We start from the raw sequence: 23,617 nt of genomic DNA on the forward strand, positions 1-23,617 counted from the left end.
TTGAGCACTGTATATTGGTATATGAGCACTGTATAATTGTATGAGTTCAGCACTGTATGATGGTATATGAGCACTGTATATTTGTATTACTGGAGCACTGTATGATGGTATATAAGCACTGTATATTTGTATTAGTGGAGCACTATTTGGCAGTATTATTTTATTATACATTGGCATTGTATGTCAGAACTGCTCATGCCCTGTAGATTGTTAGTTTTGCAGTGTGTTGCAGTCCGGTCTATTATGGTTATTGTGAACAGAAGGTACGGCACACATTACCGCGTATGGGCGACCATAGCTCAGCGTTGCCAGTAATGATACCTTTTTGCACAGTTAATGCAGGACTTTGTGTTTCATTAGTGATGCTCGCGGTCACGGATAATTGTGTAACAGTGCACGTGCCCCAGGTACAGACCCCACGAGAGACCCGGGGTTGCAGCCGCACAAGTGCGGGGAGCGTCCGCGGCTGCTGAGGCGATGCGTGATCTCATTAGGTGAATGTGATCTGTCAGCGGCAGGAAGGATGATTAGGAATTACTGGAGTCGCTGCTCACTGACTTTTCCATGTCTGCAAACATCTGCAGCTGACGGATTAACCCCTTACTGCTCGGCTCGACCCTGCCTGTGCACAGGCGTCACCGTCCATGCATTATGCAGCCTCTGGGATTCCCTCTGCCTTTTTGCATTACTTCCCCGCACCCCTGACCTGTTTTGCGCCCCCCTCCCTTCTCAGTGACTCACACCGGAGACGTGCTGCTGATGCTATTGTTTTTTTTTATTATTATTTTGCTTGACTGAAGCAGGCAGAGAGCGGAGATGAGAAGCGTATAAATCTGTATCCGTGCGTACAAAGCTTGCGTTAACTAACCAATTTTCTCCAGAGATTCCAGGTGTGTATGTACAGGGACAGAGGAGGCCGCCGAGGCCCGGAGAGGAGAGGGGGCTGCCGAGGACTAAAGAGGACAGGCGGCCGCCGAGGCCCAGAGTGGAGAGGGGGCCGCCGAGGCCCGGAGTGGAGAGGGGGCCGCCGAGGCCCAGAGAGGAGAGGCGGCCGCCGAGGCCCAGAGAGGAGAGAGGGCCACCGAGGTCCGGAGAGGAGAGGAGAGGAGGCCACCGAGGCCCGGAGAGGAGAGGGGGCCACCGAGGCCCGGAGAGGAGAGGGGGCCACCGAGGCCCGGAGAGGAGAGGGGGCCACCGAGGCCCGGAGAAGAGAGGGGGCCGCTAAGGCACGGAGAAGAGAGGGGGCCATCGAGGGCTGAAGACGAGAGGGGGCCACCGAGGCCCGGAGAAGAGAGGGGGCCGCGGCCCGCGAGGAGAAAGCCGCCGAAGCCCAGAGAGTAGAGTGGGCCACCGAGGTCAGACAGGAGAGGGGCCCGGAAAGGGGGCCGCAGAGGTCCGGAGAGGAGAGGGGGCCGCCGCGGTCCAGAGAGGAGAGGGGGCCACCGAGTCTCCGAGAGGAGAGGTGGGTCCAGGCTGGTGGGATCATGGGCAGAGCAGGGCATCATCCTGTCGTAGACACCTAAAAAGTCATTTCCTGGCAACAAGTTGGGATTATTAATTAGTATTGGCTTTCCATAAAGTCATATGTAGTGAGAATTGAGTTCCTTGTAGTGCAAGATGGAAGGCTGAACGTCCGCAGACTCCTCCGGTGCGCAGAAGAAGCCGCCGTCAGTCTCGCTCGTTGCCTTGGGCAGTTGTGTCGGCTCCATGTTGACAGAGTCTCTGCACAAATGATGTTGATGCCTCGGTGCTGCAGGGCCGAAATCTGTTGGGGGGGTTGAGATTCTGCACTGGGATCACCGTAGTGTTTTAGTCTTTGATTCCAGAAATCCCAATTCTTGTTTTCCTGCTCCACCCATGTGTAGTGCTCAGCTGTCGATCCCTCTCCCCTTGGCTCCAACCCTACAAGAACTCAGAGCCTGCGCCCCTGCGAAAGAGAGAAAAAGGTCACGGTCAGTCGTGAATTGATGACATGGGACATTCTGTCACACGATGACATTAATGCAGCCGGGAGCGGAGCACGGAATAACACCGACGCCTCGGCCGGGAGACTACGAGATCTGCGAAAACTGGATGATGGGGGGAGCAGAGTGATCCCTCACCTATCGCGGGAGTTACACTCTAGAGACCCCGGTGATAGGTGAAAATCCGCAAAGTAGCAGAGTTATATTTACTTTATTATTTACCCGTATTTTTTGGATTATAAGATGCACTTTTCCTCCCAAAAATGTGGGAGGAAAATGAGGGGTGCGTCTTATAATCCAAATATAGCTTACTGGGGCAGGTGGAGAATGGTGACAGGACGCAGGGGCGATGCTGCGGGTTGTGCACTGCGCTGCGGGTGGTGAGGCAGGGACCATCCTGAAAATGCTGGCGGTGCGGGCTTTAAATAATGGCACCCAGAGTTGGCGCATGCGCAGATGGAGCCCTTGGCTCAAGTTCTCACCTGCGCATGCGCCACCTCCGGCCCACTGATCTCCTAGCAGCGACCTTAAGGAAAATGGCGCCTGGAAGTGGTGCATGTGCCGATGAGGTCTCAGCTTGTTATTGAGCCAATAGCTCAATCCGCACATGCACCGACTATGGGCGCGACTTCTTTGAAGCCCGCACCGCCGACAGTTTCTCGATGTTGCCCGCAGTGAGCATCTGAGTCCCCCTCTGCACCGCCCTACTCTACCACCGCCCCTACCTCCTGTGACCCTGCTCACCATCACTGCCACCCCCACCAGGTAACACTCCACCAAATTATAAGATGGACCCACATTTTTTTTACCTTTTTTTTCCTCTAAATTTGGGGGTGCGTCTTATAAAACGAAAAATACGTTTTTTCTTTAAAAACCCGCAATCCACTGAAGCCGCAATAATTGAACCGCGATATAGGTGAATCAAAACGGGAGCTGATGTACAGTGCCTTGAAAAAGTATTCATACCCTGTGAACTTTTTCACTTTTTTTCACATTACGCCCAAAAACTTGCGGACATTCATGCGAATTACCTGCGGACGTCCCGGCCTCTATCTCCATAGCGGAGGGCCGGGACATCCGCAGATAATTCCGCATGAATAATTGACATGCAATTATACCTGTGGATGCGGACATCCGCAGCATAATCGGCAGCCGCACTGTCCGCAGCGTGGACACAGCACTCCCCATGTCCCATAGGATAACATGGGGAGTGACTGTACATGCTAAAACCTGCGGATTTATCTGGAAAATCCAGATAAATCCGCATGTTTTCCGCGGCAAAATCCGCAGATGCAAGCTCCTGTGGGCATAGCCTAAGAAACCTAAAGTTTTGTGCACACGTTCAGGGTTTTTTCCTTGCATTTTGTTGCAGAAAAAAAATCTGCAGCATGTCAATTCTTTCTGCGTTTTTCCCTGCATTTTCACCATTGAAAGCAATGAAAAAAATCTAGCAAAAAAACCATGAAAAAATGCTGCAAATTGAGGCAAAAAAAGGGGAAAATAGAGGCAAAAAAGGGGGAGTTGCAGCAAATAAAGGGTGAAATTGAGGCAAAAAGGGGGAAATTGTGGCAAAAAGGGGGAAATTGTAGCAAAAAAGGGGGGAATTGAGGCAAAAAAAGAGGGAAATCGTGGTAAAAATAGGGTGAAATTGTGGCAAAAATAGGGTGAAATTGTGGCAAAAAAGGGACGGAATTGATGCAAAAAAGGGGGAAATCGCGGCAAAAAAGGGGGAAATTGAGGCAAAAAATGGTAGAAATCATGGGGAAAAAAAGGGGAAAATTGAGGCAAAAAAGGGGGGAAATTGAGGCAAAAAGGGGGAAATCGTGGATAAAAAAGGGGGAAATTGAGGCAAAAAAGGGAGGAAATCGTGGCAAAAAAGGGGGAAATTGAGGCAAAAAGGGAGGAAATCGTGGCAAAAAGGGGGAAATCAAGGCAAAACTAGGGGGAAATTGTAGCAAAAAAGGGGGCAATTGTGGCAAAAAGAGGAAAATTACAGCAAAAAGGGACAGAATTGAGGCAAAAAAAAGGGGGAAATCGCGGCAAAAAGGGGGAAATCATGGGGAAAAAAGGGGGAAATTGAGGCAAAAAAAGGAGGAAATCGTGGCAAAAAAAGGGGAAATCAAGGCAAAACTAGGGGGAAATTGCAGCAAAAAAGGGGGCAATTGTGGCAAAAAAAGGGAGAAATCGCGGCAAAAAAGGGAGGAATCACGTCAAAAACACATTTTTTCAGCAGCATGTTTCCTGCCAGAACATGCAGATTTGGGTGCAGATTCTCTGCAACGTGTGCACAGAGCTGACAGCTTGTTGTGCCTTAAAATTCAGCACAAAAGGTTTTTTAGACTGATTTATAAAATTTTTGAGCAAAAAAAATCACGGTTCTGTAGGAATGTAATTGAAATTTGAACAAAATTTAGAATGGGCACCAGTTTTTTTAATGCAAAATAATGGTCTCCCGTCCAACTGAGAGGGGAATTTATCACGGCGAGTCCCGAACAGAAGGCAGATGGTAGTCGGACACTCGGACTCCCCTCCGCACCGGAGGGGTTTGGGTATATTAGAAGCCGGGATCTCCGCATGGTCTCGGTGTCTGACCGGTAGTTGGGACTTTATTTGCAGAAAAGCTAAATATTTTTTAGGACACCAGGTCAGCAGAAGCCCACGAGTGCCGGCTCACCCCTCTTCCTGCCCTGCGAATCCTCCATGTGTCTGGTTCTTCCGGTCTGTTTGTCCATAGTACTTGTCCCTTTCGTGAGCCGTGTTTTCGAGACGATCGCTGAGAGATGCTGCGTCAGAGCTCCATTTTCTGCCGTCTCCCAAACCTGCGCTGGGATCCTCTGCTGAAACTCCAGCTCCTTCATCGTAGGACAAGAGACTTCGGGAGCGGACTGGGAAAAAAGACAAGATTACGTTACAAGGATGCAGATTATGGCAAAACAGGCAGAAATATCATAAAGGGAGTCAAAAAAAAAATCAAGCCCTCTGTTGGCATTGACAGTGTTATGGGAAAGTATCACGTAGATGAAATATTGCACAATGTGCAGCGCCATAAATCATCGCCGGTTCTATAGGGTCGAAACGATCGGCCGCAGTCGTAGAGCGAGACATTTATATGGTTCAAGTGCAGATCAATAGTGTTCAGCTTTAAAGGGATTTTCCCGAGATGATAAGGGTCATGTACACACGTGGTCAACACCTGTAGAGAAGGACTAATATTTAGGTCCCGTGCATTACGGTTGTGGTCTGTAACCTTCTGCTCTCCGGCATGCCCTGGCCGCCCCTCCATCGCTCCATCGTTGGGCTTGTCTATAAATTTGCACCAACATGCATCTGTTATTCCTTCGTATCTTCTATGTCGTGACTTAAACTGGTGGTTTAGGAGTTACTGGTCCTTCTGTTAAGGACTTATAGGCCAGGCAATGCACCATGGGAATAGGATATGCAAATGAGCTCTTAAGGAGAATGAAAGCCGTCTCTCTAGTGCGACTTATTGATGATAGTCGCCTTATAGGTCAGGGTCCATAAATAATAACCCAAGACCCCATCAAAGGTCCCTCACCAACCCAACCAGTACCCTACTCTACACCGATGAGGGACAAGAACCCCAAACATCGGTCTGCTGATGGCCATCATCCTCCTGAAGAAGACATTGGTCTGGCTGAGTATCCTAAGCCGTACATCAAGGGTCATAAAGGGTCAACTTGAATTATAGGTGACTACGTCCAATAGATGGAGACAATGCAAGTCTATGCCCAGTGCACAGGAGCACTGCTATGATCTAGGCACATCTCTGCCCGATACACAGGAGTACCACTGTGATCTAAGCACGTCTCTGCCCAGTGCACAGGAGCACTGCTATGATCTAAGCACGTCTTTACCCAGTGCACAGGAGTAAGGCTGTGATCCAGGCACCTCTCTGCCCAGTGCACAGGAGTAGTGCTGTGATCTAGGCACGTCTCTGCCCGATACACAGGAGTACTGCTGTGATCTAGGCATGTCTTTGCCCAGTGCACAGGAGGAGGCCGCCGAGGCCCGGAGAGGAGAGGGTGCTGCTGAGGACCAGAGAGGAGAGGGGGCCGCCGAGGCCCGGAGAGGAGAGGTGGCCGCCGAGGCCCGGAGAAGAGAGGTGGCCGCTAAGGGCTGGAGAGAAGAGGGAGCCGCTAAGGCACGGAGAAGAGAGGAGTACTGCTGTGATCTAAGCACGTCTTTACCCGGTGCACAGGAGTAATGCTGTAATCTAGGCACGTCTCTGTCCAATGCACAGGAGTAACGCTGTAATCTAGGCACGTCTCAGCCCAGTGCAAAGGAGTACTACTGTAATCTAGGCACGTCTCTGCCCAGTGCAAAGGAGTACTGCTGTGATCTAGGCACATCTCTGCCCAGTGCAAAGGAGTACTGCTGTGATCTAGGCACATCTCTGCCCAGTGCAAAGGAGTACTGCTGTGATCTAGGCACATCTCTGCCCAGTGCAAAGGAGTACTGCTGTGATCTAGGCACGTCTCTGCCCAGTGCAAAGGAGTACTGCTGTGATCTAGGCACATCTCTGCCCAGTGCAAAGGAGTACTGCTGTGATCTAGGCACATCTCTGCCCAATGCACAGGAGTACTGTTATGATCTAGGCATGTCTCTTTCCCTGTGTACAGTGCTGCTGTAATCTAGTCATGTTTCTGTCTGGTGCACAGGAGTACCGCTGTGATCCAGGCACGTCTCTGCTGGGTGTACAGGAGTACTGCTATGACCTAGGCACGTCTCTTTCCCTGTGTACAGTGCTGCTGTAATCTAGGCACATCTCTGCCCAATGCACAGGAGTACTGCTGTGATCTAGGCACGTCTCTGCTGGGTGTACAGGAGTACTGCTATGTCTTGGCACGTCTCTTTCCCTGTGTACAGTGCTGCTGTGATCTAGGCACGTCTCTGCTGGGTGTACAGGAGTACTGCTATGTCTTGGCACGTCTCTTTCCCTGTGTACAGTGCTGCTGTGATCTAGGCACGTCTCTGCTGGGTGTACAGGAGTACTGCTATGATCTAGGCACGTCTCTTTCCCTGTGTACAGTACTGCTGTGATCTAGGCACGTCTCTGCCTGGTGCACAGGAGTACTGCTATGTCTTGGTACGTCTCTGCCTGGTGCACAGGAGTACTGCTATGTCTTGGCACGTCTCTTTCCCTGTGCACAGTGCTGCTGAGATCTAGGCATGTCTCTGTCTGGTGCACAGGAGTACTGCTATGTCTTGGCACGTCTCTGCCTGGTGCACAGGAGTACTGCTATGTCTTGGCACGTCTCTTTCCCTGTGTACAGTCTGTGGTCTAGGCATGTTTCTGTCTGGTGCACAGGAGTTATGCTGTAATCTAGGCACACGTCTGCGCTGTGTAAGAGGGTTGATCGGTGATCGTGTAACCTCTTGAAGACATCAATGGTCTTATTGCAAATGTGTGACATGTGTTTGTATGCCAAGTTATTGTAACCTGTACTGATTCCCTATGGCCGCAGTACTGCCAACGGCCACAAGATGTCCCTGTTCTCCTGTTCACTCCTATGTAAATACTAAGGATTTAGGTCTGTTTACACATGGCAGGGAAGGGGACAATTATGGGAAGGTTAACTGCAGAGGTGGCCCATAGTGGGGTGGAGTAAGGGGGTATAGGGGAAGAAGTAGCTTCCAGTTTAGGAGTGTAGGGTGGAAGCGAAGGAGAAAGGACAGGTAAAGAAGGTGTTCTTAGCTCTCCAGAGGCAGCGTAGAGGAGATTCCTACAAGGCAAGCTTGTGAAGAGTGTGGAGCCGGTGTTGGCCAGTGGAAGGGGGACCTTAGTGAAGAAGGGACGCCCGGCAGAATGACAGTGGCACGGGGAAAGTGGCTCTATGTGTGGCCCCTGAAAAGTAGCAAAGCAGTGTCGGAGGTATAGGAGCCACAGCGACACCCCCCGCATCCCCTACTTTCCTGTAGCCTCTAATTCGTTGCGAGCTGAAGTGTCGGAGTTGAATTTCTTGGAGGACGGACGGGGTGAGACGAGGTTTCGTCATTTCATTCCTCGCTCTTCAGCTGTTTCGCCTGAGACAGCGGCTTTGATGTGATTATCATAAGATTGTGATGGAAACGTACAAGGAATTTTATAATTAAGAAGCCAAAGCTTCGGGCTATTTTCCTGTGCATCTATTGTTCTCAGGTATCAGCCAGTCCATGCCTGGAGGGAATGATTAGTCTTCTCTAGAGAGACCCCGCACTCCTCACCGTATCACACATGTCACATGCAGGTTACCGGCAGCTTGCTTTGATCCGGCCATCACAGGTGGTCAGCACCTGCCTAAGCCATGTTCACACCATTGTTTTTTACGCTTCGCTTTTATGCACAAAAAATGCAATAATTAGAGCAGATGACTAAAAAAACGCGAAAAAACGAGGCAGAAAAACAACAGCGTTCCTGCACATGTGAACATGGCCTAAAAGTCATTGATCTCTGGCTTTGCTGACCCCGGTCCTTCCTGCTCCCCCATAAACACCCCAATTAACACAGTCTACGATGCTTTCTATTTCTATGGAGGGGAGATTAGCAGCTGCCAGACACCTATGGTGCCGCTTATCCTGAGACATAACTATGGAGGAAGTCATCGGAGGAGCCGCCCCATAGCACCCCGATAAAACCAGGAAAAGATAGGCAGGCAAGGATAGTCGCTGGTTTCGGTGTCTTACTCTGGCTGTGGGTATACAGGTCGGGAGCCAAAAGAGGGGCCGACTTCACTGTCTGAGACCCCGTAGAGAACTCTGGGAAGGACGGAATCATGGAGCCAAAGGCAAGAATAAAACACAGTACGACAACCTGCAGAGAGGAGAGAAATGTCAGAGAGACGGCGTGCAAACAAGAGACTCCTTACAGTGTGTTAGTATAGCGGTATCGCCACCACGTACATCAGTGTGTGTTATATCACCCGCAGAGGGCGGCACGCAGCACCACAGGGGCCCGCTGTCAGGCGATGTGCACACAATGCAGAAAATCTGCACAGAAATCTGCACAGAAATCTGCACGGAAATCTGCACGGAAATCTGCACGGAAATCTGCACAGAAATCTGCACAGAAATCTGCACAGAAATCTGCACAGAAATCTGCATGTTTTGGCAGGAAAAAGGCGCATTTTTGCCACTTTTTTTGCAGCACTTTTTCATTGCTTTCAACAGGGAAAAAAAAAGCATGAAAAAGATATTTTTCTGCGACAAAATCTGCAAGGAAAAAATCCTGAACGCGTGCACAGCACTGCAGAATTCTCAGACTGTGCTGGCATCAGGAAATCCTTGCAGATTTCTGAAAATCTGCAGGAAAGAAAATGAGACAAAAAAGGCGTCAGAAACGCACCGTGTGCACACAGCCTAGGCCACTTTCACACTGCGCTATGGCCTACGTTCACTGGTCCCGTTGGGGCTTCCATCCGGACCCCCCCCGCAAAATGGGTTTCGGACGCATGCGCATGAGTACAATACTGTATCTGGGTGTTTGCCTGCAGAAAGCCAGAGCGCACGGTGACTCCGTCTACACCATTATAGTCAATGGTCCGTCGATCGTTTTTAGGGGGGGCTTGGACGGAAGCCCCGACGGGACCAGTGAACGTAAGTCATAACGTAGTGTGAAAGGGCCTATACATGCATCCAAACACCCACAGCCAGAGGTGAAGAGTCCCATAGAGCTGCAGATGCAATCATCTCACCCATAGGGGGCAGTATTAGAAATAGGCTAAAGCGCAGAGGAAAAAGCTCCAATCAGGGTTAATAGGAAATGGAAACAAGACATTAAAGGGCTGCTCTCATCTTAGTAAGTGAGGCTATATCACCGACTATGGGACCCCCTATAATCCGGAGAATGAAGGGGTCCCCTGCGCATCAAGGATGATCTGCAGGGGCTTCACTCTCAGAGGTCAGACCCCACGATCATTAAGTGATCCGCCATCACTGAGATGAGAATAAACCAGTCTGTATCAGGAATATGCAGTTATAGGGCGGCACAGAAAAGTCAGAGCGAGCGCCCAAGATGACGGCTCCATCACAGCTATATCCACAATGTCAGCTCTAGCGCTCATGTATATGGTGTGCGGGTGATGGCGCTTTCTTCATACACAGGCTCCCTATCCGCATCTTCCTCACACGAAAATCAGAGTATAATGATAACATTGGGGATTTGTGTGGCCACCACTAGGGGGAGCTATAGATATAAAATATGAATAACAAATACTGAAGCTAATGGCGGCTGCAACAATCCAGTCCGGTAAGACACACACCACCTACGGCAAGGCGGGTCAGTCTTCTGAAGACATGCTAGATAAAACGCAGTCAGCGGTGGAGACCCTCCGGACAACAGTCAGCGGTGCAGACGCTCCGGAGAACAGTCAGTCAGTGGTGTAGACGCTCCGGAGAACAGTCAGTCAGTGGTGCAGACGCTCCGGAGAACAGTCAGTCAGTGGTGCAGACCCTCCGGACAACATTCAGTCAGTGGTGCAGACGCTCCGGACAACAGTCAGTCAGTGGTGCAGACGCTCCGGAGAACAGTCAGTCAGCGGTGCAGATGCTCCGGAGAACAGTCAGTCAGTGGTGCAGACGCTCCGGACAACAGTCAGTCAGCGGTGCAGATGCTCCGGAGAACAGTCAGTCAGTGGTGCAGACACTCCGGAGAACAGTCAGTCAGCGGTGCAGACGCTCCGGAGAACAGTCAGTCAGTGGTGCAGACGCTCCGGAGAACAGTCAGTCAGTGGTGCAGACGCTCCGGAGAACAGTCAGTCAGCGGTGCAGACGCTCAAGAGAACAGTCAGTCAGCGGTGCAGACGCTCCGGAGAACAGTCAGTGAATGGTGCAGACGCTCCGGAGAACAGTCAGTCAGTGGTGCAGACGCTCCGGAGAACAGTCAGTCAGTGGTGCAGACGCTCCGGAGAACAGTCAGTCAGCGGTGCAGACTCTCCAGAGAACAGTCAGTCAGTGGTGCAGACGCTCCGGAGAACAGTCAGTCAGTGGTGCAGACGCTACGGAGAGCAGTCAGTGGTGCAGACGCTCCAAAGAACAGTCAGTCAGTGGTGCAGACGCTCCGGAGAACAGTCAGTCAGTGGTGCAGACGCTCCGGAGAACAGTCAGTCAGTGGTGCAGACTCTCCAGAGAACAGTCAGTCAGTGGTGCAGACGCTCCGGAGAACAGTCAGTCAGTGGTGCAGACTCTCCAGAGAACAGTCAGTCAGTGGTGCAGACGCTCCGGAGAACAGTCAGTCAGTGGTGCAGACGCTCCGGAGAACAGTCAGTCAGTGGTGCAGACCCTCCAGAGAACAGTCAGTCAGTGGTGCAGACGCTCCGGAGAACAGTCAGTCAGTGGTGCAGACGCTCCGGAGAACAGTCAGTCAGTGGTGCAGACTCTCCAGAGAACAGTCAGCGGTGCAGACGCTCCGGAGAACAGTCAGTCAGTGGTGCAGACTCTCTAGAGAACAGTCAGTCAGTGGTGCAGACTCTCCAGAGAACAGTCAGTCAGTGGTGCAGACGCTCCGGAGAACAGTCAGTCAGTGGTGCAGACGCTCCGGAGAACAGTCAGTCAGTGGTGCAGACGCTCCGGAGAACAGTCAGTCAGTGGTGCAGACGCTCCAAAGAACAGTCAGTCAGTGGTGCAGACGCTCCGGAGAACAGTCAGTCAGTGGTGCAGACGCTCCGGAGAACAGTCAGTCAGTGGTGCAGACCCTCCAGAGAACAGTCAGTCAGTGGTGCAGACGCTCCGGAGAACAGTCAGTCAGTGGTGCAGACTCTCTAGAGAACAGTCAGTCAGTGGTGCAGACTCTCCAGAGAACAGTCAGTCAGTGGTGCAGACTCTCCAGAGAACAGTCAGTCAGTGGTGCAGACGCTCCGGAGAACAGTCAGTCAGTGGTACAGACGCTCCAGAGAACAGTCAGTCAGTGGTGCAGACCCTCCGGTGAACAGTCAGTCACTGGTGCAGACGCTCCGGAGAACAGTCAGTGGTGCAGACGCTCCGGAGAACAGTCAGTGGTGCAGACGCTCCGGAGAACAGTCAGTCAGTGGTGCAGACCCTCCAGAGAACAGTCAGTCAGTGGTGCAGACCCTCCAGAGAACAGTCAGTCAGTGGTGCAGACCCTCTAGAGAACAGTCAGTCAGTGGTGCAGACCCTCCAGAGAACAGTCAGTCAGTGGTGCAGACGCTCCGGAGAACAGTCAGTCAGTGGTGCAGACGCTCCGGAGAACACTCAGTCAGTGGTGCAGACGCTCCGGAGAACAGTCAGTCAGTGGTGCAGACGCTCCAGAGAACAGTCAGTCAGTGGTGCAGACGCTCCGGAGAACAGTCAGTCAGTGGTGCAGACGCTCCGGAGAACACTCAGTCAGTGGTGCAGACGCTCCAGAGAACAGTCAGTCAGTGGTGCAGACGCTCCGGAGAACAGTCAGTCAGTGGTGCAGACGCTCCGGAGAACAGTCAGTCAGTGGTGCAGACGCTCCGGAGAACAGTCAGTCAGTGGTGCAGACGCTCCGGAGAACAGTCAGTCAGTGGTGCAGACGCTCCGGAGAACAGTCAGTCAGCGGTGCAGACGCTCCGGAGAACAGTCAGTCAGTGATGTAGACAGAGGTGATAGAGGCCGGCTCCGCATTGTTCCACCATCACACGGGTCATCGTATCATCAGACCTACCATAAGACACGTTCCTGTCTGGGTTGCTGCGAGTTTGCAGGGTCTTGGCACTTTTCCGGTTACTAAAGCCTGGAGCTTCTGTAACTGCTGCAGCAGAGACCTGGGGAGGAAAACACGAGGTCAGAGCGGAGCCAGATCTGCCATTCAGGAGGCTGAGAAAGCTGAGTGACAGGGCTGTGTCATCTACAGTAATGCCTCTCTTAGTGGTGAGGGGTCACTGGGGGCCACTACAACCTCCGCGCCCCCCGCTATAATGCCGCCCTACTTATACAGTCACATTCTTTGTGTGAACATGAAAGATTTACTCCTCAGGATTCATCTATGAGAATAATCTTATCCAGATGAATAGAATTCCTCACAAGTCATTGCCATGTGTGAACACCAGATGGCGCCACATTCCTGCGCTCTTCCAATATAAACTTCATTTTCCTGCCCAGTCGGAGACAAGGCCGGGGTTATCCGTCTTCCAGCACGACCCAACGCACCCGGTAAACATTTGTCTGCTATTTTTTTTCCTCTTATTTTTCCAAACTTCAGTTTGTTCTGGTTTAAAAATAAGAGAAGTTTTCAAAGTGTCAACAAAATAATAGAATGTGGCTTCTCGCAGTTGGAAATAGATGACTGTTCATGGATGTGGTGGGTCGAGCTGGGTGGGAAGGTTACTATTGTTTGGGGGTCCTGGCTCGGTGGCGCCAGTGCACTTGGTCTGGGATTCTGTGGCGCCGGTGCACTTGGTCCGGGATTCTGTGGCGCAGGTGCACTTGGTCTGGGATTCTGTGGCGCCGATCCACTTGGTGCGGGATTCTGTGGCGCTGGTGCACTTGGTGGCGCCGGTGCACTTGGTCCGGGATTCTGTGGCGCTGGTGCACTTGGTCCGGGATTCTGTGGCGCCGGTGCATTTGGTCCGGGATTCTGTGGCGCCGGTGCACTTGGTCCGGGATTCTGTGGCGCCGGTGCACTTGGTCAAAGATTCTGTGGCGCAGGTGCACTTGGTCTGGGATTCTGTGGCGCCGGTGCACTTGGTCAAAGATTCTGTGGCGTAGGTGCACTTGGTCTGGGATTCTGTGGCGCCTGTGCACTTGGTTCGGGATTCTCTGGCGCCGGTGCAATTGGTGCGGGATTCTGTAGTGCCAGTCCACTTGGTCTGAGATTCTGTGGCGCCGATGCACTTGGTGCGGGATTCTGTGGTGCCAGTGCACTTGCTCCGGGATTCTGCGGCGCCGGGGCACTTGCTCCGGGATTCTCTGGCGCCAGTGCACTTGGTGCGGGATTCTGTAGTGCCAGTTTATTTGGTCTCAGATTCTGTAGCGTCGATGCACTTGGTGCGGGATTCTGTGGCGCCAGTGCACTTGGTCCGGGATTCTGTGGCGCCAGTGCACTTGGTCCGGGATTCTGTGGCGCCAGTGCACTTGGTCCGGGATTCTGTGGCGCCGGAGCACTTGGTCCGGGATTCTGTGGCGCCGGTGTATTTGGTCCAGGATTTGGTGCAATAATTCCCCATAGGAGCAGAAGAACGGGGAGGACAGCGATACTACAGCTACATGCAGTCACGTGTAATACGGCACTATTACTAATTTATGTGGCCTTATCTGTGCCCCCGATAGTCTCCAAACAACTAAACCTCAATCCATACCCATAATCAGCATAGGGTCATAAATGCAAACACAATTTGCCCAAAGGGCAACTAGAGGTGCCCTAAACAAAAGATTAATAAAACTTAACTTTTAATCCTATAGTTTTAGCCCCCTGATGAAGCCAGACATGGTGAAACATGTTGGGGAGGCCATTTGTTAGCTTTTATTAGGCAGGGTAGGGCAATATCACTCTGACAATTATTGTAGGACAGTTGTTCACTTACTCATAGTGTCCGTTCCGTGGCCGGATACGTGATTTAGTATATGTTTGATTGCTCTACCTGCTACTGATTTTAGATTGATCTGTGTTAATTTGTTAGGATTAAAAGTTTCATTTTTTTAATCTTTAGTTTAGGGCACCTCTAGTTGCCCTTTGGGCAAATTGTGTTTCCCGATAGGCTCTATGCACACACTATGTGCACGATCCCTAAAGTTATGGCTCTGAAAATCATTAAATCTGTCTGTGCTTTCAGCCATAATTTAGCAAAAATGAGCCATTAATTATCCCCCACTGTGATAATTTGGAGAAGAGGATTGAAAGTGGAAACCACGTGCTCCACTCTGAGATGCCCACTGGACACTCGTAAATCCATTGTTCCATTTTTATATAAATATAAACTCAGCAGAGGTCAGTAATCTCCAGTAATCAGCTGTGATCCGGGAGGTGTAACGCTTGTGGCCGGGGTAGGAGCAGTGAGCGGGATTAGTGAACCCACTGGACCATAGCGGCGACCCGGGCTCACCCCTTAGAGGGAGTGGCTTAACTAGGTATCCATTGTGAGGTGGACACCAGGTACCACTCCCAGGGCAGTGACAGGGACTATGGCAGCTGACCCCCAGGACAGGTGACAGACTCAGGTATAGATGGGTACAGGCAGGGAGACTGAAGCAGGCTGGACAGGTGGGTACGGACAGGAAGGGTGGGCACGGCAGGGATAGACAGGTATGAGAAGGCAGGTACTGGAAATGGATACAGGGATAACAGAACAGGAGCTCAGGACCTGATAACTAGCTAGTTAGCAGACTAACAGACTAACTAACTGCAGTCGTTGCACAGGCACCTCCCCTAATGGGAGGGTGCCTTAAATACATAGTAACTCTCAGCCATAGGCGCCGGCCCTTTAAGAGGAGGGCCGGTGTGTGCGCAGGCGTATTAGGTGCTCTCCTGGGAATCCTGTGCAACATGTACAGGGCCAAGGAGGGGAGGAAGGCAGGAAAGCACGTGGGAGGCCGTGCAGCAGCAGGGGAGTACGGGACCCAGCCGGGGCGTTGAGTAAGTCGGCGTCCCACTAGGGATGCTGGCGTTACAGGAGGTAACCCAGTAGAAAATGGTTAATTCCTCTGCAGCACCCCCAGATGGCAAGTGAAGTGTTAAATAGTGCCTTAGGGGTGTGCGTGAAATGTATGGATATCTCCAGTCCTCCAGTACGATGGACTCTATAGCAGCGGCTGATACATCAAGGGAATACGGCTTTTTGCTAATCCACAAGTACACCTTCCTGGGGTCAATGCTGCAGGCATCTGATAAAAGTCTTGTGAAATGCACACACATATCGGACTGTGGAGAGCCCCCTAGCCTCGTCCTGTGCGGCACATGGTGGACTTCCATCTACCTGTATTATGCTTCCAGGTTGGAGCTTCTGCGCTGCCGTGACGCAGCTCCGATATTATGGAAAAAGGATTAAGTCCTTCATCATAGAGTTTCCACTTTTCACCGGGCACCTGGTCGTATGTCTCACCTATTGGCGTTCTCCAAAGTCTCCACCTTTTTCCACAGCTCGCTGTTCTGCGATGTGAACGATTCCACCCTGCAAGAGAGAAGCTCCGACATAATACACAATGGAGTACGCAGGTGGAGTGGTATGCGGTGACACTGAAAACATTACACCCGCGTCCTGCGCCCTGGGACCGCGGCGAGGGCTCCGCACACACTACAGGACTCACTTCTTTTCGAGGCACTCCACATACTCCTTTTTCTTCCTCCGACTCTCCTGTGCTGAGATCTAAAGAAAATAAAAATGCGATATCCGGTGACAATCTATATTTTACACCAAGGGCAGAATATATAAAGTCTGCGGTGGTCGCCTCTATGGTTCCCAACAGAATGGCGACCCCCTGTGCGGGACCGCAGCACAGATCCCCTCCCTCTACCCCATGGGGGCTTTGTACCTGCATTCACATTGTTAGTTAGGCGGCTTTCACACTGCGTTTTTTTAACATCCGTCATGAACGTTTTTTTAACGCAAAAACGGATCCAGTGCAAATGCGTTTTCATTTCAATGCATTTGCAATGGACTCGCGTCAACATGCGTTTGCGTGCGTTATAGTGAGGATCCAGCAACTTGCAGTTTTTTAACTTTTTTCAAAAACGCTACAAGTAGCGTTTTTGAGCTGCGTCCAAATACTGCAAATTGCTGGATCCTGACTATACTGCACGCAAACGCACGTGAACGCTGGCATGCTGATAGACAGGATCCTGCTTGCCCAGAAACCAGCCTCGCGTGATCAGTCCCTCTCTCCCCCTCCCTCTCTCTCCCCTGCCTGAGAGCTGCGGACACTCGTAACCAAGGTAAATATCGGGTAACCACGGGCTTAGTTACCCGATGTTTATCTTGGTTACGTGTGCAGGGAGCAGGCAGCCCTGCTCCTAGCAGCTGCAGACGCTCGTAACCAATGTAAATATCGGGTATCCAAGCAAGTTACCCGATGTTTACCTTGGTTACGTGTGCAGTGAGCCGGCTCCTAGCAGCTGCAGACGCTCGTAACCAATGTAAATATCGGGTATCCAAGCAAGTTACCCGATGTTTACCTTGGTTATGAGCCTCCGCAGCTGTCAGATGTCGGCTCCCAGTCTTTCATGTTCAGGTCCCCTCACTCCCGATCACATGACTCCAATGCCCGCCCATAAACTTAAAGTGACAGGATCCTGCAAAATAACACATGCATTTGCATGCATTTTTCTTTGCAAAAACAGGATCCGGTTTTGCAGCAAAAAAACGTTCATGACGCATGCTAAAAAAACGTAGTGTGAAAGCAGCCTAATCAGAGAAGGGGCTGCACAATCCGCACTTCTGCCCCTTATTTGCAAAGCATGAAAGGGAGAGGGGCCACAAAGCATGAGAATGGGCAAGTGGAGCGGCTCAAGGTAAAACGGATGTATAGGATTGGAAAAACATGGCTGCTTCCTTCTACAAATAACCTGTCCAGAGGTTGTGTCCGGTATTACAGATCAAGAGTGAAATGGATAGGGTTTGTCTACAGTACCACACATGAACTGTGACCTGGAGGGGCGCTGTCCTGGAAGAAAGCAACTTTGTTTGTACAAACCCTTTAGCCTTGGCTCCAATGTATTCTCATACCTTTGGCATTCTGCCCACGGGCTGGTGACCCATGGAGGTGCCTGACAGATATAGTTACATTTATATTTGGGCACTTGATCCTCATGAGGTCTCACCTTGTTCTTGATCTTCCGACGCACTCTCTTCAGGGCTTTCTCTTCTGTTTTTGTGAGGGGCAGCTTAGTAGGAATGGGGTACCCCTCAGCCACTAATGTGCGTCGTTCCTCTTCCGTCAGCATGAGCGGTCCTGACGTGCCCTGGAGTTTCTATGTGCCCAAAAAAAAGCAAAAATATCAGAATCTGATAAAATACGTCATAGATCTGTGAACGGACGGGAGGAGAAGACCTCCTCGTGGGGTACTTACATGAGGAGCGGTGAGGAGCGGCGAGGAGGAGATGGCATGAGATGACCGCGCTGCTGGACGGGCTGGACTGGGGGGCGGCAGAGAGCGGGGACTCTGAGAACCATCACTGTCACTGCTGTGACTGCTGGGGGGAGTGAGGGGCATGACCCCCAAAACATCTGGAGCAGAAAGAGAGAAGATAAAGCCGCCGTCCTGTGATCTTCGGGTGCCGCGAGTTACTGCTCATGAACAGCAATCCCAAAAATACATAAAATGTCCTGAAGAAAAGCTCGGCTGGCCCAATATCCCAAGAGATGGGTATCGTTATGAAGGAGTCTATGGCTGCCATCAGAGGTCACGCTACTTAGTTTCCCACCAATTTAGTCCTGGAGATCTCAGGACCCCCGGTACACCCTATAAGAGGGGTAAGTAAATCTCCGCTATAGGTACATTTACCCTCCAGGTACGCGGTCACTTACCTGACGTTACATTTAGCAGATGGTTTGGGATTCCTGGCTCTACTTTTATGTGCGATATTGAATTTCGGGAAATATTCTGCAAAATATAAAACATTACGTATTAAAATGGTTAACTGACAGGTGACAAGTTATAGATCGGTGGGGTCTAACTGCTGGGACCTGCGCCGATCGGCAGAAGAGGGCACCCTTATCCACATCCGCCAGCCACTCCGTACTTTCGCTGACCGCTGCCCTTGGATTTTTCTGGCAGCTCCAAAGGGAATGAATGAGGCTCCATTTCATAATAGGGATTAAAGTGTCCGTTCTGCCGAGCAGTTTGGGTGCCACCAGCCTAAACGTTACCATGAGAAGGTCTCCATGCTGATCACGGCACAGTCTGGGCAGGGCCCACTACATTTTCCGACTCTTCCGAGAGTCCTGTAGGGCTTACCTTTCTTCTCCAGGAGCATCCAAGACTTTTCAGGAGAGTTTGTAAGTATGATTTACCCCCTAAAATAACTCCTGACTGTGTGGGTGACTATAGATTAAATATTTTTTAAGCATTTTGGTGCACCACTGGGACTTGAGAACCATTCAGACCCAGAGCAAAGTTGGCCAACAATAGTCATCATGTCATGGCGATTAATCAGGGGGCAAATATAAATAATCGAACAGTGCAGTAAAGCCGAAGGTACAGGTATAGTGGAGCACTCAGACGAGGAGCGTGTGGTAAAGAGTGGCCAAAATCCAGCTGGCCCTGACCATACAATCAATGGTGTAAGAGCCACCTCTACCTTCACATGGACCTCAGAGGCCACCACTGGGTACTATACTGCTACAATGGTGCTTCTGATAACCCTTGTCATACATACCTCTTCATTGTGTAGTACCACCGGACCAGAGCATTGCTCCAGGGACATATTCGGATGTACGGGCTCCACTTGTGCAATGAGATTCTGTTCCTGCTTCACCAGTAGAGAGCAGAGTTCATGCTCCAAGGCCCAGACGGCGCTCACCGGTTCTGCAAATTAAACATAATTAATCAAACTCTTACTACTGATTATGGTTCCTAGCCCGATATATGAAAAAGACAAAATAGTGTCTCCTAGTTCCACCATTACTCTGGACTTCCACCATTAATCAGAGTTCAGCACTTATTGCATTGCATGGAATTACCTGTATACACAAAGGCAGCGTTATGTGGCCCCTTTTTAGGTGGTTCTGTATGGTGGTATTATTTAGGAATATATATAGCTGGTTTTGGAAGTATTACTGTCCAATTAGTCTCCCAACAACAGATTTTGCTCTGTTATTTCTTCAAAGTGGTCATATATATTATTGTTGGTTTGAAACAACTGATTCTGGAGGCACTGGCTATCCTTCTAATGAGTTGAGGCCACCACCAGGACCAGGTCAAAAGCAAAGACCATCTAATGAGTTGAGGCCACCAGGTCAAAAGCCAAGACCATCTAATGAGTTGAGGCCACCACCAAAACAAAAGGTCAAAAGCCAAGACCATCTAATGAGTTGAGGCCACCACCAAGACACGGTCAAAAGCCAAGACCATTTAATGAGTTGACGCCACCACCAGGACAAGATCAAAAGACAAGACCATCTAATGAGTTGAGGCCAACACCAGGACAAGGTGAAAAGCCAAGACCATCTAATGATTTGAGGCCACCACTAGGACCAGATGAAAAGCCAAGACCATCTAATGAGTTTAGGACACCACCACGACAAGGTCAAAATCCAAGACCATCTAATGAGTTGAGGCCACCAGCAGGACAAGGTAAAAACCAAGACCATCTAATGATTTGAGGCCACCACCAGGGCCAGGTCAAAAGCCAAGACCATCTAATGAGTTGATGCCACCACCAGCATAAGGTCAGAAGCCAAAACCATCTAATGAGTTAAGGTCACCACCAGGACAAGGTAAAAAACCAAGACCATCTAATGATTTGAGGCCACCACCAGGACAAGTTCAAAAGCAAAGACCATCTACTGTAATGAGATGAGGCCACCACCAGCAAAAGGTCAAAAGCCAAGACCACATCTAATGAGTTGAGGCCACCACCAGGATGAGGTCAAAAGCCAATACTGCACTTCTTAGTTTTCAACCTCCAGGACCCCCATTGATTAGCAGAATGAAGATGACCCCTGATGCCCCTGACACTTTGCCTCATCCGTACAAGAGGCCACACTTGGCACTGCAGCTCAATCTGATAATTGGTGGCTGTCTCCGTGGTCGGGCCCTCTAATCACTTTAAACTTGGCAATAATAAGAAAATAAATAAAATCTGGATTTTATAAGGTTGTCCTACCGCTTGGACTGTCTTCATCTTCTTCTTTGATGGTCAGGGCTGGGCTTTGTGGAGCAGAGTCCTCGCTCAGTGAGTAGCTGTGCTCGACCTGTATGGGTGGAGTAGGACTTTCAACCTCCATATCCAGTAAGGAATCTCGATCCAGGAGAGGAGGATCATCGAAGAAACTATTAAACAGGTCATTGGAGAATTCATCAAGAGCTTCTGAGAAATGCTGTGGGGGCAAAATAAGTGATAATCAGAACGCGGCTCATGTCTCTAGGTCGTAGGTGATCGGATGATAGGTCATATGACTTTAAATGACTCCATTACTATGGACAATTCAGCAAGGATTCAAAAGTATCCTATCAGAGAAATCTACTTTTCTCTCCACTTATGAGCCACTTCTTCCCCCTCCCTCCACCTACTGAATTGATCATTCGCTCTGAAGCACTGCTAAATGTCAACTTGGTCAAAGGAAGATGGGATATCAGCTCACTGAGGGACCAGATCACAGCTGCCTATTGAAGTCTATGGACAGGGAATAGTAAGAGTCGCACACACAGGGAGTGTGTTACGGTTGCTGCGAGCACTGGAGACTATGTCCAGATTTCTTGCTACTGCACATGTGCGAGCGCTGGAGACTAAGTCCAGATTTCTTGCTACTGCACATGTGCGAGCGCTGGAGACTAAGTCCAGATTTCTTGCTACTGCACATGTGCGAGCGCTGGAGACTAAGTCCAGATTTCTTGCTACTGCACATGTGCGAGCGCTGGAGACTAAGTCCTATCTTGGAGCCATTGCACATGTGCGGGTGACATCATCGCTGACACGAGGTCACATGTCTCTGACACCTTCTATGCCGATTGGTCGCTGGTCATGTGCTTGTGACGCCTTGCTCGGTGATAGGCCAGCATGACGTCACTCTTGTCGTTCTGGCAACCGATTGGCTCTGGTGTCCTCCATCTTGGATGAGGCACAGAGTCTATATAAGACCCTGACACACGCCGCATGGCGCTCAGTCCTCTTGGTTCATGCATGAGGGTAGACGCCCTGTGCACGTTCCTCTAGGCATTCCTCTGTCTATGCAAGGTGAGCGCTACCGGCAGGGTAGCGTTCTTATACCTTACAGCTTCGGCTGCTGTCCGTATCCTTACCTCTTAGGGGAGCGGACATAGGCAGGTGCCTGAGGCACATGGTCTGGCTGGGCCTTGTGATTCGACTCGTAGGTGGACGTTGCCGCTAGGGTAACGTTCCTTATACTGCGTCTGACAGTTGTTCGTATCCTCGCACACTAGGGGAGCGAACAGAGGTAGGAGCTTTGTGCGGCTTACGCTGCTGTTCGTCTCTTTTGCACCACTAGAAGAGCGGACCTAGGTAGGTGCCATTTCGCACACATTGCCTTTGTCTCTGTGATTATTAACAGAGATCATTCCACACACCCTCCAAGTAAGGGAGGAATTGCTTTACTTTCTTATTATATCCTTCTGTGAGTTAACAGAGGTATTGCACTCTGCCATAGTCTGCAGCAGAGTCTTTGCACGGTGGACCCTGACTGTCTGATACTCCTTTAAGTTATTATCAGACAGCCCCCCGTAACATTAGGACTGAGCCACAGGCTTAGAAAGCAGACTATCAGTTTGAGCATGCTCAGTAGGCACATCCCAGAACTTAGACACAGCACGAAGTCCAAGTACCTGTGCAAAGAGGCTGTTAGAGTTAATTGTGGGAGCATGCTCAGTAGCCTGAACTGAGGACTTAGTCTCAGACATAACACAATCAGGCTGAGCATGCTCACTAGGCAAAACACCGGGCTTAAACTCTGGCTGGGGTAAATCGGCGCACGCATGCGCACTAGCCGCCCCTCCACACTTAGGCGTGGTGGAAGGAACAGCCAACTGGACGACCCGAGGCACGGCCAAGAACGGCAGCCGGCGCCTGGGCGCAACAGGAACCGCAGCAGGCTGCTTGCGGCTATGGCGGCGCCGGTTCGTAACAGTGTGCTGCTTTCTTGTAAGTGTCTTATCTCACCTTAGTGTTGGATTCACAGCTATTCTGCTCAGCACTGCTCTAGAATGTCCTCAATGCTGCTGCTTTCTAATAGATTTGCATCTCATTCTAGAGCTAGATTCACAGCTACACTGCTCAGTACTGCTCTATGTCCTCCATGCTGCTGCTTTCTCAGTATAATTTTATCTAATGCCAGTGTTTGACTTACAGCTACACTGCTCAGTACTGCTCTATGTCCTCCATGCTGCTGCTTTCTCAGTATTCATTCATCTAACTTCAGTGCTTTATTCACAGCTACATTGCTTAGTACTGCTCTATAATGTCCTCCATGCTGCTGCCTTCTCAGTATTATTTTATCTAATGCCAGTGCTTGATTCACAGCTACATTGCTTAGTACTGCTCTATAATGTCCTCCATGCTGCTGCCTTCTCAGTATTATTTTATCTAATGCCAGTGCTTGATTCACAGCTACACTGCTCAGTACTGTTAAATATAGGAACCCCCTTACAGCAGTATGAAAAATCATGCTGGGCAAAATCTAGCCCAGATTGGTCAATGAGACCATTGCACAGACTCAAACTAACATATATAAGCAAGAGAACAAGAGTCAAAAGGTGCCAAAAAGTGAATATAATTTTATTATTACAATCATAAATGTGCAACCAGCAAAAAAAGAAGATAAAAACACAGAGGGATGTGAGAAGACATAAACAGGACCGCCAAATGGATGGTGTTTGGAGATGACCAATTACATGAATAAAACATACAGGGGAAATGTCAGAGCAAATATTACAGGGACAATACATATAAAGTGCATGTGCATAAATACATATAAATAGCCCGCTCAGACACCCCCAATACATAAGTAAGATCTGGTCAAATCACTTAAATAGAAAAGTATGTACAAAGTAAAGTGGCCAGTACATC

At 50.2% G+C, this 23,617-nt stretch overlaps 1 protein-coding gene across 2 annotated transcripts in view; it reads right to left on the reverse strand.

The window, feature by feature from the left end:
• Nucleotides 1–767: 767 nt before the first annotated feature.
• The window catches only part of CREB3L1 (cAMP responsive element binding protein 3 like 1), a 94,468-nt gene continuing 71,618 nt past the window's right edge, over nucleotides 768–23,617 (reverse strand). For both annotated transcript variants that reach the window (XM_075326639.1, XM_075326640.1), the window contains exons 2-12: nucleotides 20,702–20,915; nucleotides 19,253–19,401; nucleotides 18,402–18,477; nucleotides 17,944–18,101; nucleotides 17,695–17,844; nucleotides 16,185–16,243; nucleotides 15,980–16,048; nucleotides 12,607–12,706; nucleotides 8,649–8,775; nucleotides 4,639–4,849; nucleotides 768–1,927 (exon numbers count right to left, since the gene is read on the reverse strand). In XM_075326639.1, coding sequence (XP_075182754.1) covers nucleotides 1,903–1,927; nucleotides 4,639–4,849; nucleotides 8,649–8,775; nucleotides 12,607–12,706; nucleotides 15,980–16,048; nucleotides 16,185–16,243; nucleotides 17,695–17,844; nucleotides 17,944–18,101; nucleotides 18,402–18,477; nucleotides 19,253–19,401; nucleotides 20,702–20,915 — 1,338 coding nt within the window. In that variant the 3' untranslated portion in view covers nucleotides 768–1,902. The remainder of the gene's footprint in view (nucleotides 1,928–4,638; nucleotides 4,850–8,648; nucleotides 8,776–12,606; nucleotides 12,707–15,979; nucleotides 16,049–16,184; nucleotides 16,244–17,694; nucleotides 17,845–17,943; nucleotides 18,102–18,401; nucleotides 18,478–19,252; nucleotides 19,402–20,701; nucleotides 20,916–23,617) is intronic.

The sequence above is a fragment of the Anomaloglossus baeobatrachus genome, chromosome 10 (genome assembly GCF_048569485.1).
Source record: "Anomaloglossus baeobatrachus isolate aAnoBae1 chromosome 10, aAnoBae1.hap1, whole genome shotgun sequence".
NCBI lineage: Eukaryota > Metazoa > Chordata > Amphibia > Anura > Aromobatidae > Anomaloglossus > Anomaloglossus baeobatrachus.